Source organism: Artemia sp. Qi Xiang Cuo, chromosome 21, assembly GCF_049724085.1.
Source record: "Artemia sp. Qi Xiang Cuo chromosome 21, ASM4972408v1, whole genome shotgun sequence".
In the NCBI taxonomy this organism is placed as follows: Eukaryota; Metazoa; Arthropoda; class Branchiopoda; order Anostraca; family Artemiidae; genus Artemia; species Artemia sp. Qi Xiang Cuo.
In genome coordinates this window covers 30,363,094-30,379,975 of record NC_142814.1, presented here as the reverse complement: position 1 = coordinate 30,379,975, position 16,882 = coordinate 30,363,094, and the positions used below count along the sequence as shown (strand labels likewise).

The 16,882-nt window shown below is 37.3% G+C and overlaps 1 protein-coding gene across 5 annotated transcripts in view; it reads right to left on the bottom strand.

Moving 5' to 3' along the window:
• Window positions 1-1,681: 1,681 nt before the first annotated feature.
• Window positions 1,682-16,882, bottom strand: part of Pfk (ATP-dependent 6-phosphofructokinase) — a 119,929-nt gene continuing 104,728 nt past the window's right edge. For all 5 annotated transcript variants that reach the window (XM_089107064.1, XM_089107067.1, XM_089107066.1 and 2 more), the window contains 3 exons: window positions 14,877-14,974; window positions 8,041-8,263; window positions 1,682-1,936 (listed from right to left, as the gene is read on the bottom strand). In XM_089107064.1, coding sequence (XP_088963190.1) covers window positions 1,798-1,936; window positions 8,041-8,263; window positions 14,877-14,974 — 460 coding nt within the window. In that variant the 3' untranslated portion in view covers window positions 1,682-1,797. The remainder of the gene's footprint in view (window positions 1,937-8,040; window positions 8,264-14,876; window positions 14,975-16,882) is intronic.

Sequence of the window (16,882 nt, the reverse complement as noted above, 5' to 3'; positions counted from 1 at the left end):
GGAAATGGTGGGAGTGGAAGGGGCGTTAGTTGCCATCCAATGACATTCGACTATTAAAAAGGGCACTAGTCATTTCAATTTCCTATTGAATGAGCCCTTTTTAAAGTTTCTACGACAACGCGTTCTATAAAAACATTATATGCCCCCAGGTCATAACTTACAACCCTTCCCCTGAGGGCTGTGGGGGAGTTCCCTCCTCAAAAACATAATTTCTATCTGGAAATGAACTACGCTGAACAAAATGGCTATCTAAAAATTTTTATTGGATGGCATGAGAGGGGGGTTAGTTGCCCTCAAATCACTGTTGACTGTTAATAAGGGCACGAGAAACTTGAATTGCCAGTCGAACGAGCCGTTTTTCAAGTTTCTAGGGCAAATATTTCAATAAAAACTCATATGCCCCTAGGGTATATCTTGTAAACCTTGCCCTATAAACTGTGGGGGGAGTGTCCTGCTCAACTGTATAATTTCCTGAACTTTAAACTGTGTGGAACAAAATGGCTATCTCAAAATTTTGATTGGATGTGTTTGGGGGAATGGTGGGCGTGGAAGGGGTGCTAGTTGCCTTTCAATTACTTTCGACTGTTAAATAGGGCAAAAGCCATTTCAATTTCCAAGCGAATGAGCCCTTTTCGAAGTTTCTACGACAACGCGTTCTATAAAAATCTTATATACCCCCAGGGCATAACTTACAACCCTTGCCCTGAGGGATGTTGTCATCCTCAAAGACCTAATTTCTAGAACTTAAAACTACGTTGAATTAAATGGCTATCTCAAAATTTTGATTGGATGTGTATGGGGAAAAGGTGGGCGTGAGAGGAAGGTTAGCAGCACTCCCATCACTTTCGACTACTAAAAAGGGCACTAACCCTTTGAATTTCCAATCGAATGAGTCTTTTTTGAAGTTTCTATGACAACACCTTCTATAAAAACCTTGTATGCCCCCAGGGCATAACTTACAACCTTTGCCCTGAAGGCTGTGGAGGAGTGACCTCCTCAAAAACATAATTTATATCTGGAAATCAACTACGCTGAACAAAATGGCTATTTCAAAATTTTGATTGGGTGTGTTTTGAGAAATGGTGGTCGTGGAAGGGGTGTTAGTTGCCTTCCAATCACTTTCGACTCATAAAAAGGGCACAATCCACTCGAATTTCCAATTATATGAGCCCTTTTCGAAGTTTCTACGACAACTTCTTCGATACGAAGTGCTCTGGTCTAAAGGAAAAAAATAATAAATAGTACAGTGTGTCAACATCGTTCTTATATGCCCCCGGGGCATAACTTAAGACCCTTTCCCTGAGGGCTGTTGGGGAGTGTCCTCCTCAAAAACATAATTCCTATCTGGAAATCAACTACGCTGAACAAAATGGGTATCTCAAAATTTTGATTGGATGTGTTTTGGGGAATGACGGGCGAGGGAGGGGGGGGGGCTAATTGCCCTTCAATCACTATTGACTATTAAAAAGGGCACTAGCCACTCCTATTTCTAATCGAATGAGCCCTTTTCGAAGTTTCTACGACAACTCCTTCGATACGAAGTGCCCTGGAATGGAGACAAAAAAAAATAAAAAAAATAATACATTGTGCCAACATCGTTCTTTAATTAGGCAGGGCTATTGCGCTGCCTATGATAGATACGATAAACCTGGTCTTCATTTAAAAATTAAACAAGGGAAAACAATGAAGAGAATTATTTAATAGAAGGTATGACTCAGGATTAAAACAACAACAACAATAACTAATTAATCTAAAACGGTCAAGAAGACATTAACAATAATAGTTAGAATTCTAATTTTACATTGTAAGAGACTGTCCAGTTTCTTCTATAGTTTGGACATTCAAACCTTCCTCGACATATGCAGAATCATGTTTTGCAAGAATACGTAACAGTGATCGAAGCTTCAGCCACCATTGTTGCTTCGGCAAACGGTGTCTGAAAAAAAGAAGTAATTACATAACCAGTAAATTTGCAAAACACTAAGAAGAAATTCTCTTCTCATACTTATGTTTAAATTTTTTCTTTAACTTGTCCAAATCCAAGAAATACTCATTCTCCTCTCATCAATACATGTTTCTTTTATTTTGCTACTACTATCATTAACTTTTGTTTCCTATGCAGATTGCCTGGAAGATCTACTCTAATCCGAAGGAATAAAAAGCTGGTGTAATTTTGGTAGATGCACAAGGAATGACTATACAAGTACTTTATGTGTGTTTAGAACAGTATTATATTTTAACATTTTATATATCAACCCTAGGACCTCAAGTACTGAATTTACTATTCAAGCGTACTTATCCGACAAGAATAAAAGGAATATCGAACGCCTTCGAAGATTGAGTATTTTAATGAAGAGTTTACCTACTTTCAATACTTTTAAATTGATATGCGTAGAAATCTAAGATCATTTGAAAGTGATAAGGTGCAGTTTTCGATTTAGGAAAAATCGATCTGGTTCTCGACTATTTTTAGAACCTCGAAAAAATATTTCAAGAAACCACTCTTTCGATGAGTATTTTAGTAAAGAAGTTTATTACGCCAGTTAATACTTTAGTTTGTTAGTAATTGATCTTATTCCACTCCAGCGCTGCCATTTGAAAAAATTTATAGCTTCTTGTTTTCCTTATCATCGCCACTGGTCACATGCATTTCATTACTAATTCATATGACCAGGATTAAAGAGAAAGATACCTCATTAATGACAAATGAGCTTTCTTGTCATTATTTGCCAAAAAGTGTCATTATTCTAATGATTTTTGATTATCGATACTGCTACTAACAACTCACTGTAGTGAGCCAAACACAGCTGCGCAGACTCCTCCATCCCAATATATTCAAAGCTTCCCTCTATTTCCTCCCAAGATGTTCCAGTCTACTGTAAATTATTTCTAACGACCTCTTCCCACCCTCTTCGGGGGAGACCTGCTTTCCGTTTGGCCCTCGATGGATTGTCAAAAAGGACGATCTTTGGCACTTTGTCATACTTCATCCAGAAAAGTTGTCCTAGCCATCTCAACCTTCCTCTCATTATAGCCCTAAAAAGTGGGACAGAACCACGTTTTTCGTACAGCTTACTCTTTGAAATATATTCAGCGGACGGGTACCCAACATTATCTGTAGACAGTTCCTCTGAAGTATATCCATCTTTCGAAGTACCCATCTTCCAGAATCATTCATGATTTCTATCACCACTCTAGCTTCCAATATTTAATGTTGGTTCGCAGGATTATTTGACTAAATGTTTCTTCTTTTTACTACAATTCTGTCCATAATTCAAGAAGTGACAAAACTTACAATGTGCGCACTTTTATCTTTGAGTAAATAATTTTAAAAAACTTGTATGATAGAAGGTATTCAAATAAGTTTTAATTACCTTAACTTAGATCTTAAGTCGTCCATGGCCATTTATGGAGCATGGCGCATTAACGAAGTCTCTTCACTCGTCCTTAAGCTGTGCTGGAGGAACCAATGTTTCCCGTTTCGGTACTAACGATGCCCCAACCGTCCTCAGACTATAGGTCATAAGTTCGTGTAGACAACGTCATATATTTCAGCCCCCTGGTACCGTATCACAAGACAAGCTGTCCGAGGAAGGCAGCTTTCTTACATAAATAGGACATTAAATAACAGGCTAATCCATTCTACCGCTAAATTCAGAATGACTGACTCTTTGCTGCCAGCTTATAGTGAGAATTCTCTTCAGGTCCACATTTCCAAATTAGATAATCATTCTTTGTAGCTGCTAGTCACTAATCCCTAGCTTAGAGGAGTATGGTGATTATGCTACTATTGAAAAGACGACACTTAAATCGTAGGAAGCATCTCTTGATGGCACTTATCTATCCAATTCTGTACTTTATCTTGTTCGTTATTTTGTCACCGCAACCGTTCCAGCTACCCAGTTATTTGAACTCCTTGGTGTACTCTAAATTTTTATTCTTACATTAACAACAAGCGGTAAACTTGTGACGGACATCATATTGTAGCTTATTCGTTCGACACCCTCTGTCTTTTCCGTAGCTGCATCAACTAGATCATTGGCAAAGTTTTCTTCTGACTCCTGTTTACTGCTTATTTTTACCCCATATCCAGAATTATAGAGGTCAAGGAACCTTTAGGGAGACTAGCACAGTGTATTATTGTATGTGTATTGATAATGAATAAAATCTTATCTTATAAATAATTCATTATAACCACGAAAAGGAACGGAGTAAGTACAGTTCCATGGACAAATTCTATGGTAATCAGTAATTTATTTATTTTGTACTTAATATTAATTGCTAGAGGAGACCTTCGTCCCCTAGGTAGCAAAGCCAGTTACTAATACATTTTCCATTCGTCATCAGCGAGAATGTGCAAGTTTGGCAAAAGTTCGCACTCTGGCAAAAATTTTACCATAAAAACCTTAGAAAGCGAATCAAGTTTGGCAGTGGAAAAAGAATTGTTGGCTAGCACCATCTTTGAATTATAAGAATAATTAATATAATTTAACATATTTACACTACAACAATTGTTACGCTTGAAAACAGTTTCCTGTTGGGGGAAGACACCCTGGAACAACAAGAGCTATAGCCTCGTTTTTGTCTTTTATTGGTAGAGTGTTTCAACGTCTTCTAGCCAATTAGCTATTAAATAGTAAACGAAGATTAGTTGCTAAGATGAAGCGTGAAAATAGTAAGTGGCGTTAAAAGGGAGATTAGTAAAATATTAACGGTGCTCAGTAGAAAACGGGTCGCAGCTACTTTTGACTGTTAATTCTGTAAGATTATGTAAAGAAAAAACATACTACGTGTGAGTAAAAAAAAATTATCACTTTTCATCAGTGACAACAGTCCTACTCTACAAATTTCTACGAAGATAGCTCAGCGCCGTTCGACATGCAAACCACTATCTTAGTTTAGCTTTATATATTATGGCCAACAAACCCGAAAGTGTGGAATAAAAATTATATGAACAGTTTCAATGAGTTTTCTAGTTTTTTCTTCTACCACGATCATGCCTTTAGAAGCATCTATGATGCAGTTACACCTGCTCAAACGTATCTTACAATTCACCCGTTTGTCATACATTTAAACAAGATTACGTTCACTAGGTATTCTCAGCCCTGAATTAGATGCTGCGCACGTTGCAAACCAAATAAAACTGCAAAGATCTGTGGCTACAGGGTCCAAGTTAAAAAGGAGAAAGCTACTCCTATTTAATCCCATTCCTGTGGTTACAACTAAGAGGGAGAGTCCCATAAGTAGGCCCAAACGACAAAATCAACGATAACTTGTACCTATTTGACTAATCGAGCTCCCCCTCCCCAGATCAGCAACCGGCTACCACTGCACCATTGATCAATTATTCGCACCATCCACCTCCTTTATTGCAACCATAACTTTCCTCAATCCAGAGAGTTATGCCAAATCTATTATTCAGCAACGCCCGGTCCCTCTCAAACAAGATGGATGAACTGGAAAAAGTCTTGTGTGAAAATAATATCTTAGTTGCCGCTATTGGGTTTACACAAAGCCTAAAGGACTACCCTGGCGATTCTTCTGCCTTATTTTGGCAGCCATCTACTATCCATAAAGTGCAAGAAATCGTAAGAATTTTTACTGCATTTGTAAAAGGGGCAGATTTTTGCCGCGTCATGTTCAGCTGCCCCGCTATTGCTGCGTGTAGAGATTTCAATCAGAGGAATAAGCATTTATTTGGCTTCTGGCCTGAAACAACTTGTCAAAACGGCTACTCACGTACACTAGTCTTGAAATTGAGCGCTATCATAAACCCCCACTGCCTAGGATCATTGGCAAAATCAGACCACTATACTGCCATCTGGCAGGCAAATACTTCTGGTGCCGCCCCTAAACGTGCCCCTGTTGTAGTAAGACCTGTCACTGATCCGAATATCTGGTCCTTCGGACGACGGATAAGTCAGTATGATTTCTCAGCAGTAATCAATGAACAAGCCCTGGACAGAGAAACCGAACTTCTAAACTCGATCTTGTACGGAAATTACGAGGAGCACTTCTCAAACACTATTTACAAGTCCTCATCTGATCTCCCATGGCTCACAACTGAAATTAAAGTTCTTATAAAAGAGCGGTCGCACACTCATGATAAAGGTTGGCGTAACAAAGTCGTTGCCATCTGCCGCAAAGACAAGAAATCATTTGCTGTAAACCACGTTGATCCATGTCTCTTTACCAACTGCAAAAAAAGCACGATTCAATAAAGAAGCTGACCGGCGAAACCCGAGACCCTCACTTATGGATTCTGAAAGACGATAAATCTTATTTGACAGAATCAGAGGTAAATAGTTTTTTCACTGGTATATACACCACTTTCCCGACCTTTGCGAGAGAAGAACTTGCAACTGTTCTCGAAAAATGTAGACAGTGCAGCGAGCAACCGCCAGTAGAGTCTTATCAGTTTTCTCATCAACTACAAAAATTAAAACCCAAGAGCTCGCCGTATTCTGGCGAATCTTCGAGCAAGTATCATTAATCTGTGCCCCACTCCACAAATTTCCTAATTCTTGGAAGAAGCCATGCATTAGAGTAATAGCCAAGAAATCATCAGTCTTGCAATGACTTTAGACCCATTTTACTAACCGCATGTATGGCAAAAGTTACAGAGACATTCCTTTCAAGGCTACTATTGAACGACATAGAACCCCAATTAGACCCTTATCGCTACGGGTGCCTTCGTGGCAATAACACCTCAGTGTATCTCGTCAGGCTATACGATGATATTCTATCCTGGCTAGAAATGGTTAAATCCTGCGTAGATCTTGCCATTACCGACTATAGAAAAGCATTTGACTTGTTCAGGCACCTTCTTGCTCTTGAAATTTCAGTGAAATGGAAGCCAAAGCCTATTGCTTTTAGTTGCCAACTTCCTATCTGGCCGTGAACAGTGTGTCTTCACCTTAAATGAAAATAACAGGAACTCTTCATTTCTTCCTATTACCTGTTGTGCCCTTCTTGATAATGAACTTGCTGGTATCGTTTTCATGGGTATCATAAACTATATCCTATTCAAGTCCCTCAAGGGGGGTTACACGATAAAACCTTAAAAACACATCAAAAATTTTTTTATACGTATTTTTGCTGTGTTTTTGTGGGTCGGACAAACATTTCGGGAGAGAGGGTTTATTCGATCCTTCATTGATAGATACAAATTTGTGGACGATTAATCCTTTCTACTGAAACATGTAATCGAAGGAGACATTTCTGTACCAAAATTTATCCCTAACATTACTAGTATAATTTTCACCGATTGTGAACTTGCAAGTCTCACTCACAATGAAATGAAGTACAAGGTACTGAGGTTTAACCCTCTAAGAGCTGATTTCCAAGGCCCAGTACCCCTCTTCCAGTCTGTAAAAATTGAAAGGATACTGGGCGTTACCTTCAAAACTGATTGCAGATTCAACAGTCATGTGAAGGGGCTAGTCTGCAAAGGCTATGCTGTTCTGCAATCGCTTGTTAAAATGAAAAGATTCAGTTTCAGTAGGAAGTCAATAAACCTTGCCTACATGGCTTACGTTCTGTCTGTACTAGAATACGCATGTCCTTTTTGGGACCCTAGTGTCCAGTTAAGATCCGGGCTAAGCCAAGATATTGAGGCCATTTAAATACGTGCTTATAAAATTGTGATGGGAGAAAGTTATACTTCCTATGCAAAGGCCATTGAATTACTGGGACTTCAGTCACTCCACAATCACCGCAAAATCTTGTAATCAAATTTGGATTATTTATTCTAAGATACTCAAAACACTGGTGTATCCTCCACCCAAATGTACACTCGAACACATTCACCAGAAGACAGAACAAGCTGAAACCAGTTTATTGTCACGCCACTCGGTACCACCATTCTTTCGTTCCCCTTTTCCCGGGTCTTTTTAACTGCATAAAGGGATTTAGTTTGTGTTTTACAATTTTTATGTACCTTTTAAACAGCTCAGTTTTAGTGCTTCTTAGTGCTACGAATAAATATGAATAAATATGTCTATGTCTAACAATATATGCTTAGTCATGAAAAATACTTACACAAAATCAGTGTCATTCTGAAGGTCTTCAACAGGAGAAAAGCAGTAATTTCTTTTAATGATTCCTAAGAGGACTGCGGTATCAGGCGAGCTGGCATTAATTGACCCATCCGCTTGAGCACATTCGCAAATTTTTGTAATAAGCCATTCGGCAGCTTTTGCTGCCATTTTTGTTCCCATGTTTCGGTCAAACGGTGATGGGGATCCGCCCTGTTGCATATGACCTAAAAGAAATATTATGTTTATTTATTCGTCCATTCCAGAATTTGTATTTGTACTTGTGTGAGTTTGAAAGTGATAGTATAGACGACAGAGCGAACCGAAAAGCCATTAGTTTTTCTTTAATACTACTAAAGATAGAGAAGATGTATAGGGGATAATTTTTTATCGTCCTATCGAAATGTCTTATTTTGACGGCAAAAAAAAAACAGTATTTTGGGACAATCCTGGGATCTATTTCAAAGGTAATATAAGAAAAATGGCAATAGGATGATAGAAAATACCTAACAAAAAGCAGACATCTCAAACTTTTATCAGCAAAACCTATTGATACTTTTTAAGTGACTTGTAAATTCAATAAATACTACGACTCGTCACAAATAGGAATTTTAGACGCTCTTGGATAGTCGTCAGAAAGACTTGAAAAAAAAGAAGAAAAAAAAACACCCAAAAACTAGTTTTGATCTTGAAAGCCAATCCCTTACAACAGAAGTTGCAATAGTTTATAGAGTATACGGGGACCTTGGCGAGAACTTTTGCATATCGGTGAACTGAGAGTCTGTTTCTTGTCACCAGAGAGGTAAAATTTTAGTTGTGTAGCGGTCAAAATAGAGTAACGTTTCCAAACCTCCTTTACCTCATACTCACCTTTCAATTGTCATAGTTAAAGTAAGCATTACAATGTTCGTACAAAATATAATTTTTTTAAATACTCCTTCCCCCTTTATAGCGGATTAATTTGTATTGTCACTCATGCTAAGGTTTAAATAACAAATAGAGAATCATTTATATTTTCTATTCATTTAAATAGATGAAAGTCCAAGACTGATCACTAGTTTGACTAACAAGCCGTAGGCGTATACATATTCATTGCTTAGATGATCTGTAACGAGTCTTATAAAAGGAAATTTCGCGGACAAAGGGAGGGGGGGGGGTGTTTTTGAAATACGCAAAATTGCATATAAGCAGATTATTTTTTAGGGATAAACCATTTTGTAACAATCTCAGGTAGGAACTACTCCACAGTGTGGTGGCATGTATAAAGCCATCTTTTCTTATTTTTCAGTTTTACAATATTGATGTTTACTTTAAATTCTTTTACTTTAATATTCATATTCTGATGGCTATCCAGAAAGTAGATTTCGTTTTTATCTGTTCTTCTGAAGAGCGGATCTGTTGCAGTCATCTTAGTGTCTGGGCGTTACGCCACTCAGTCAGCAACTAGCCGTATTAGTGAAAGATTCTTGTTGTATCCCGTAGAATTACATTGAGAGGTTGGAATATCTGTCTTAATTTAAAATGTCATGAACTGAGGAGTACGTGCAGTAATGAGGAATGCGCTAAACCAGCACATTCGGCATGCTTACATTCAAGCCCAGGTATGGTCCAGTTCTCATCTTGCCATTATTCCCGAAAAGAACCCCAACGACTACGGATGGAAAAAGACTAGCGATGGGCTTTGGGCTCCTCGATGGTCAACCCTGCCCCAGCTCCTGTCGCCTGTCGAGAGCTTATACGATGCAGTTGCAAAAATCAATGCTCTGGGCGCTGCAAGAGCAGCTCACTTGAGTGCACCGAGTTATGTTCTTGCCACGAGTCATGTCAAGTATAATGGATCTTTATGTATTGTGCATTTTGATGTCCCTTTCAAAGCTTAAGCCTAACTTAGAATATTGGTTGCTCAACATGAGATCTGATATCTCAGTGACGCACCATATAATGTGATAATTATTGCCTTATTTTGTATTCCATTTTCCAATAACAATGACAATCAAGACAAGTTAGCTAAAGTAGTAAACGGAAATTGCTTTTTTGGTTGCGCGTCTCCGAAAAAGTGCCATGTAGGTCTCTATGTGTGTTCAAAATCCTTCATTCTATTCGTGCAATTACGCGTCGTTAGCTCTGCTGGACCCTCTAAATCGCACTTCGTATTGCACGTTCGATGTCATTTCGAATTATCACTTGTTTTAAGAAACTAATGTTTTGTAAATTTTTCTATTTTCGTGCTTAAAGCGGGCATTGAGACATGCCAGGACCGGATTCTGGCTTACAGATTCACTTTTCAACACCACTCGACTCTCGGTATTTCAAACCATGTTTCTACCAAATCTGAACTTTCTGTAAGAAGCAGATGAGTTTGCGCTTTTAGCGCACTTTTCAGCGATTGCAAAGAACCTATAAAGCGATCGCTCGACTTTCTACCTGTGATTATTGGGTTCCCCATACTTTGTACTATATTACCACTTTTTCCTGAGTTTCTTCAAACTTTACATCAGTTTTGCGCTTTTTGCGCGCATTTGAGCGTGCAAATTTGCGGTTTCACGGGCAGACTAGAGCTGTTGCTTGTAATCTTCGGACTTCTAGTACTATAAACTATGTGTTTGCCTGTTTTGGTACTATATGGGACAGGCATTCATATTTTGAGCTTCACTCACTTTTTTTAGCGCTCTACTGCGCACTTCAGAGCGATTCTTTACTTTTTACATAGCCGCTTTTGGAATCACCATATCTTAAAATGTATATTCAGAGATTTTAATTTTTCTGTAGAGATGCTGGTAAAATTGCGTATTTTTAGCGCTTCTGGCGCTCGTAAAGGTGTTATAGGGCACCCACTCGACGTGCTTCCCGTCACCATTAGATTCCCCGTGCTTTAATCTATGTTTCCACCAATTTCCGTGCTTTTTGCCAGAAGTCCACAATTCTTATGCTTAACCATCTATTAGAACCATCAACCGTTTCTGAAGCATTGCTGATACGTCCTCTTGACAACCTATGTGGGCATAATATGTTTCTTTTTGTTCAATACAGTTTCAATATTGCCCAAGATTTTCACCTTAAAACCCATAGCTTTAGTAGCAGTAGTAGCAGCACCAGTAGTAGTAGTAGCAGCAGTAGAATCAATAGTAGTAGTCTTAGCTTTAGTAGCAGTAGTAGCAGTAATAATGATAGTAGCTTTAGTAGTTGTAGGAGTAGAAGCAGCAGTATTATGATGCAAATATTGTCTTTTGGTTAGTCCAACATCCTCCACAGCAAGCCTTGTAAGTTTTAATTTCACAAACAAAACTGTTCCTAAGATATTGCTGATATGCCTTTTTGACAATATAATACGGGTGACGTGTTGCGATTAAGTTTACCTTCCCCATGATAATTTTCTGAAAGTTTCACCTTCATACCCTTACGTATAGTTGTGATAGTAGTCACAGCAGTGATATAGGTACTTAATACAATTAGCCATTGCTATGACATTGTCAATATGCCCTGTTGTGATAACCTGTATTAACCTGACAACCAGTAGTAGCAGCAGTAGAATCAATAGTAGTAGTCTTAGCTTTAGTAGCAGTAGTAGCAGTAATAATGATAGTAGCTTTAGTAGTTGTAGGAGTAGAAGCAGTTGTATTATGATGCAAATATTGTCTTATGGTTAATTCAACATCCCCCACAACAAGCCTTATAGTAGTAGTCTTAGCTTTAGTAGCAGTAGTAGCAGTAATAATGATAGTAGCTTTAGTAGTTGTAGGAGTAGAAGCAGTTGTATTATGATGCAAATATTGTCTTATGGTTAATTCAACATCCCCGACAGCAAGCCTTGTAAGTTTTAATTTCACATACAAAACTATTCCTAAGATATTGCTGATATGCCTTTTTGACAACCTGCATGCGCAAGACGTGTTACCTTCCGTTACGTGTTACCTTCTAATTCAGTTTACCTCCCCCCCTGAAAATTCTCAGAACGTTTCAACTTCATACCCTTAGGTATAGTTGCGATAGTAGTCACAGCAGTGATATAATTACTTAACACAATTAGCCATTGCTATGACATTTTCGATATGCCATGTTGTGACAACCTGTATTTTCATATACTTATTGAAATTCTCATCTTAATGATCTGAGCCTTATAAGTAGTTGCAACAGAAGCAGTAGTTGGATAAATAATAATAGTAGTAGTAGAACTAGTAAATGTAGCAACAATTAATTCTTAAGATACGCTATTTTGATAATCTAAATGCCATAGAAACTTTTGTTAGTTCAAGTTTACCGTCAATATTCTCTCAAATTAAACCTTCATAGACTTAGCCTTAATAGTGCTGGTGTTACAGTAGTTGCGGTGGCAGTAGGAGAAGAAGTTGCAGTGTTGGTGTTGTATTAGTAGTAGTAATAACAGTAGCAGCAGCAGTATTAATAGCGGTAGTAGCAGGTACATTTTGCCTTTTGGTCAGTTAAACATCCCTTCCATGATGCCCCAGAATTTCACCTTGACACGGTAAGCTGTTCTAAAAATACTGCTGAGTTGCCTTTTCGACCCACTTTTGAAGCCCTTTTCACCTTACTACTCTAAGCCTTACAAGTTGTTGCAATTGAAGTAGTAGTAGGAGAAGTTTAGTAGCAGTATTAGTAAAAGTGGCAGTGGTAATAGTGTTAGTTGTGACATGCACCTAGCACCTTTATGTCAATTAATCTTCCCCTTTAAGTATTCTCTGAAAGTTCCAACTTACTACCCAAAACTATTCTTGAGATACGCCCTTTTGACAATCTGCATGCACATAGTGAGTTTTCATTTAGTTCAAATCTCCCTTCAAAATTCTGTTAAATTTTCACCTTCATACGCGCAGCCTTAATTGTACTAGTATCATAGCAGTAGTGGTAATAGTAGGAACAGTAGTAGCAGTAACAGCGTAATTTTAGTAGTAGTAACAAAAGTAATAGCAGCAGTAATTAAAGCAGTGATAGCTGGTACATTTTGCTTTTTGGTCAAATGAGCATCCCACTCATGATACCCCTGAATTTTCCTCTTAATACGGTAAGCCGTTCCAAAAATATTGCTGATACGCCCGTATCTGAAATCTTATGCACATAGTATGTTTTGATTTAGTTCAACTTTTCCCTCAATGTTTCCTCAGATATTTTTTTCAATATCTTCAGCCTTAGTAGTATTTGCTACTGAAGTAATAGTTTTAATAATAGTAGTGGATGCTCTTTTGGTTTTGGATAATAGTTTTGGATGCTCTCAAATCGCTGCTTCTTAAAAAGGGCACCATAATTTCAAATCAAATGATCCCCATCTGATGTTTGTACAATCACCCATTCCATAGAACCTAATTTGTCCCCAGGGCATAACTTACAGCCCTTGCCCCAGGGCATAACTTACAGCCCTTGCCACAGGGCATAACTTACAACCCTTGCCCTATGGCTCCGAGGGGATGTGTCGACCCTGGATGCATTGTTATGTGTTCTATGGACTATTTTGAACAGAATAATAATTTCTGGACTTTTCAACTACTCTGAACAAAACTGTTATCTCAAAATTTTGATTGAATGCTTTTGGAGAAAGGATGGACGCGAGGGGGGGGGGGGCTGGTTGCTCTCAAATCACTTTTGACTCTTAAAAACTGCACTATTATTTCCAATTTCAAATCAAATGAGCCCCATCTGAAGTTTATACGACCTTCCATTCCATAAAAAACTTATATGACCCCAAGGCATAACTTACAAACCATGTCCTACGGCTCTGGGGGATAGTGTCAACCCTGAAGGCATTGGTATATGTTCGTTGACTATTTTGAACAAAGTGGCTATCTCACAATATCAATCAGATGTGTTTGGTCGGGGAGGAGGGGTAAGAGGGGTACATGGGGAGGGGGTTGCTAGTTGCCCACCATCAGTTTCACTCTTAAAAGGGAACTAGAAATTCCAATTTTCATCCAAACGAACCTCCTCTAAGACTTAAACAACCATCCCTTCCATAAAAACATTAAATTCCCCCGGGCATAACTTACAACCCTTGCCCCCAGGCTCTGGGGGTTTGTTTCAACCCCAAAAGCCTTTTAGGAAAACACGACGTGTGTGTGGGGGGGGGGTAGCTACCCTCCAATCACTTTGACTCTTAAAAAGGGATTTGAACTTCTGATTATCAATCCAATGAGCCCCCTCCGAAGTTTATACGACCAACCTTTCTATAAAAACCTTATATGCCCCCACGGCATAACTTACAACCCTTGCCCTGAAGGCTGTGGGGCATCCTCAAAGACATTATGTCCGGACCTTTCAACTACGTTGAACAAAATGGCTGTCTCAAAATTCTGATTGGATGGGTCTGAGGAAATGATGGGCATTGTGGGGGGGGGCTATTTTCCCTCCAATCACTTTCGACGATTAAAAAGGGCACTAGCCCTTTAAATTTCCAATCGAAAAAGCCCTTTTTGAAGTTTCTACAACACCTCCTTCTATACAAAGTGCCCTGGTCTAAAACACTCTCCCCTCAAAACAATAATAATAATAATAATACATAGTGCCAACATCGTTCTTTACTTAGGCAGAGCTATTGCGCTGCGTATGAAAATATAAGTAGTATAATTGAAAAAAAAAGTTTTACTTCCGAATCCTCTCAGCTAACATCGTTTTGGTTATAAAACTTATACCAAAATTATTAGAATTTCGCTATCTGAAAAAAATGTTTAAAATAGTCCGTCATACATACCGTCATACATAAAAAGACGGACACACAAATAAGAAACAAAAAGAAAAAAAAGACAAAAAACAAACAACAACAAACAATCCAACTATTTAACAAATGTCTTTAGATTAATTGAACAATGATAATGCGTTATTATACGAACTTACCTAGAACATTCATTCTTGCGGAGAAATAATTTTTTCCTTCTTCAGAGAAAAATCTATACATAAAATCAGAATTGTAGTTTGCATTGGCTTTCTCATTTCTAAAAGAAAAAAAATGCAAAGTAAAATTACACAATAAACCAGCATACACACAGCTCTCACTAATATATAAACATATATATACACACACACACACACATATATATATATATATATATATATATATATATATATATATATATATATATATATATATATATATATATATATATATTATATATATTTATATATATTTATAAATATTTATATACATATACTCTCTTTTTATAATTGTGTAATAAGCTATATATACACACACATATATATATATATATATATATATATATATATATATATATATATATATATATATATATATATATATATATATATATATATATATATATATATATATATATATATATATATATATATATATATATATATATATATATATATATATATATATATATATAGAGATATATATAGGGGGAGATATAGGTATAGATATATATATATATATATATATATATATATATACATATATATATATATATATATATATATATATATATATATATATATATATATATATATATATATATATATATATATATATATATACACATACTTCTTTATAATTTATGTTATATTTATATATATATATATATATATATATATATATATATATATATATATATATATATATATATATATATATATTTGGCTAATAAAAATAGTTTAATAGCCAAATTTGCATTATTTTTTCGCTGATTAGTGACAGCCTGTGCAGAAGAGAGCGGGAACAAACACAAGAGCCGTATCGGTACCGGCCGGATATTAATCCTTAAACTGCTGGGGAAAGGCGATTTGGGTACCCGCACTTCCCACAGGTTTTGTTAGCTGTATCTCGTCAGCATTCTTTCTGTGTAGTTCATTCAGCATTCATTCACCCAAGAAACGAGCGAATAGCTAGAGGCGATACGTATATGTTTGCGAATACTTTCTGGACCGGTTTTGGATGTGATTAAGGACTTGGATTGTTAATTTTTGTGACATCATTGGGTACGATTGGACTTAATTTGGATAGATTATAAGCGAAGAAAAATGGCAAAAATCAAGCATTTATATAGCCCTTTTTTAAATTTCATCCAGCGTTCACTTAACTTCCAAGATATTCCCCATGAATCGGTTGTAAGCACTGCCGTGAGATTTTTTGATAAGGAATCTGTCACACAAGCCGTATGATTTATACGAGATCAATTAGATAAAGATGGAACCATTTTGAAAGAGCGTAGAAGCACAATAAATGCATCTGTTTTTGTAGAAGATGCGATTCATGCTATGAAGGAGTTGGACGCTAAGGGTGATTTCCCTTTCAAATTCACTACTTATGATCCATCTGAGACTCCTTCCATACCTCACGATGTATTTACCTCATTAACGTGCAAACTAAACGAATGTGGTTAAAAAATGAATGCATGGCTAGACTGATGCAATGCCAGTTCTGTCACTAAAACGTAGCCTACTCCCAGCGAATCTCTAAGTATCCCGCTTCACGTAAAAGAAGCACCACCCGAAATCTATAAATCGTGCCAAAAGCAGAAAGAATTTCTTGATTCCAATGGTGCATCCGGAAAAGTACAGAAGGTAGTTACAAGAAGCGATACGCTGGTGTTGTATGTTAGAACCGAGCATGATGCAGAAGCTATAGCTAATAGCATAAAATCGAATTCCGCGGCTGTAGTTAAAGTCCATAAACCGAAATTCCTGGCAGTGGCTAAATTTGTCCCTGAAAATACGACAAACGAGGAGATTGAGTCTGCTATGGAAGGAATCCACGAAGCGAAACGCTATGGTACTAGCAAGTCAGTCAAGCTAACATTCAGAGACAAAGAAGCTCTTGAAAAGGCACTGAAATATGGCTTTTACGTCGGTTATTGCCATATCAAGGTGGACAAATATGTTGC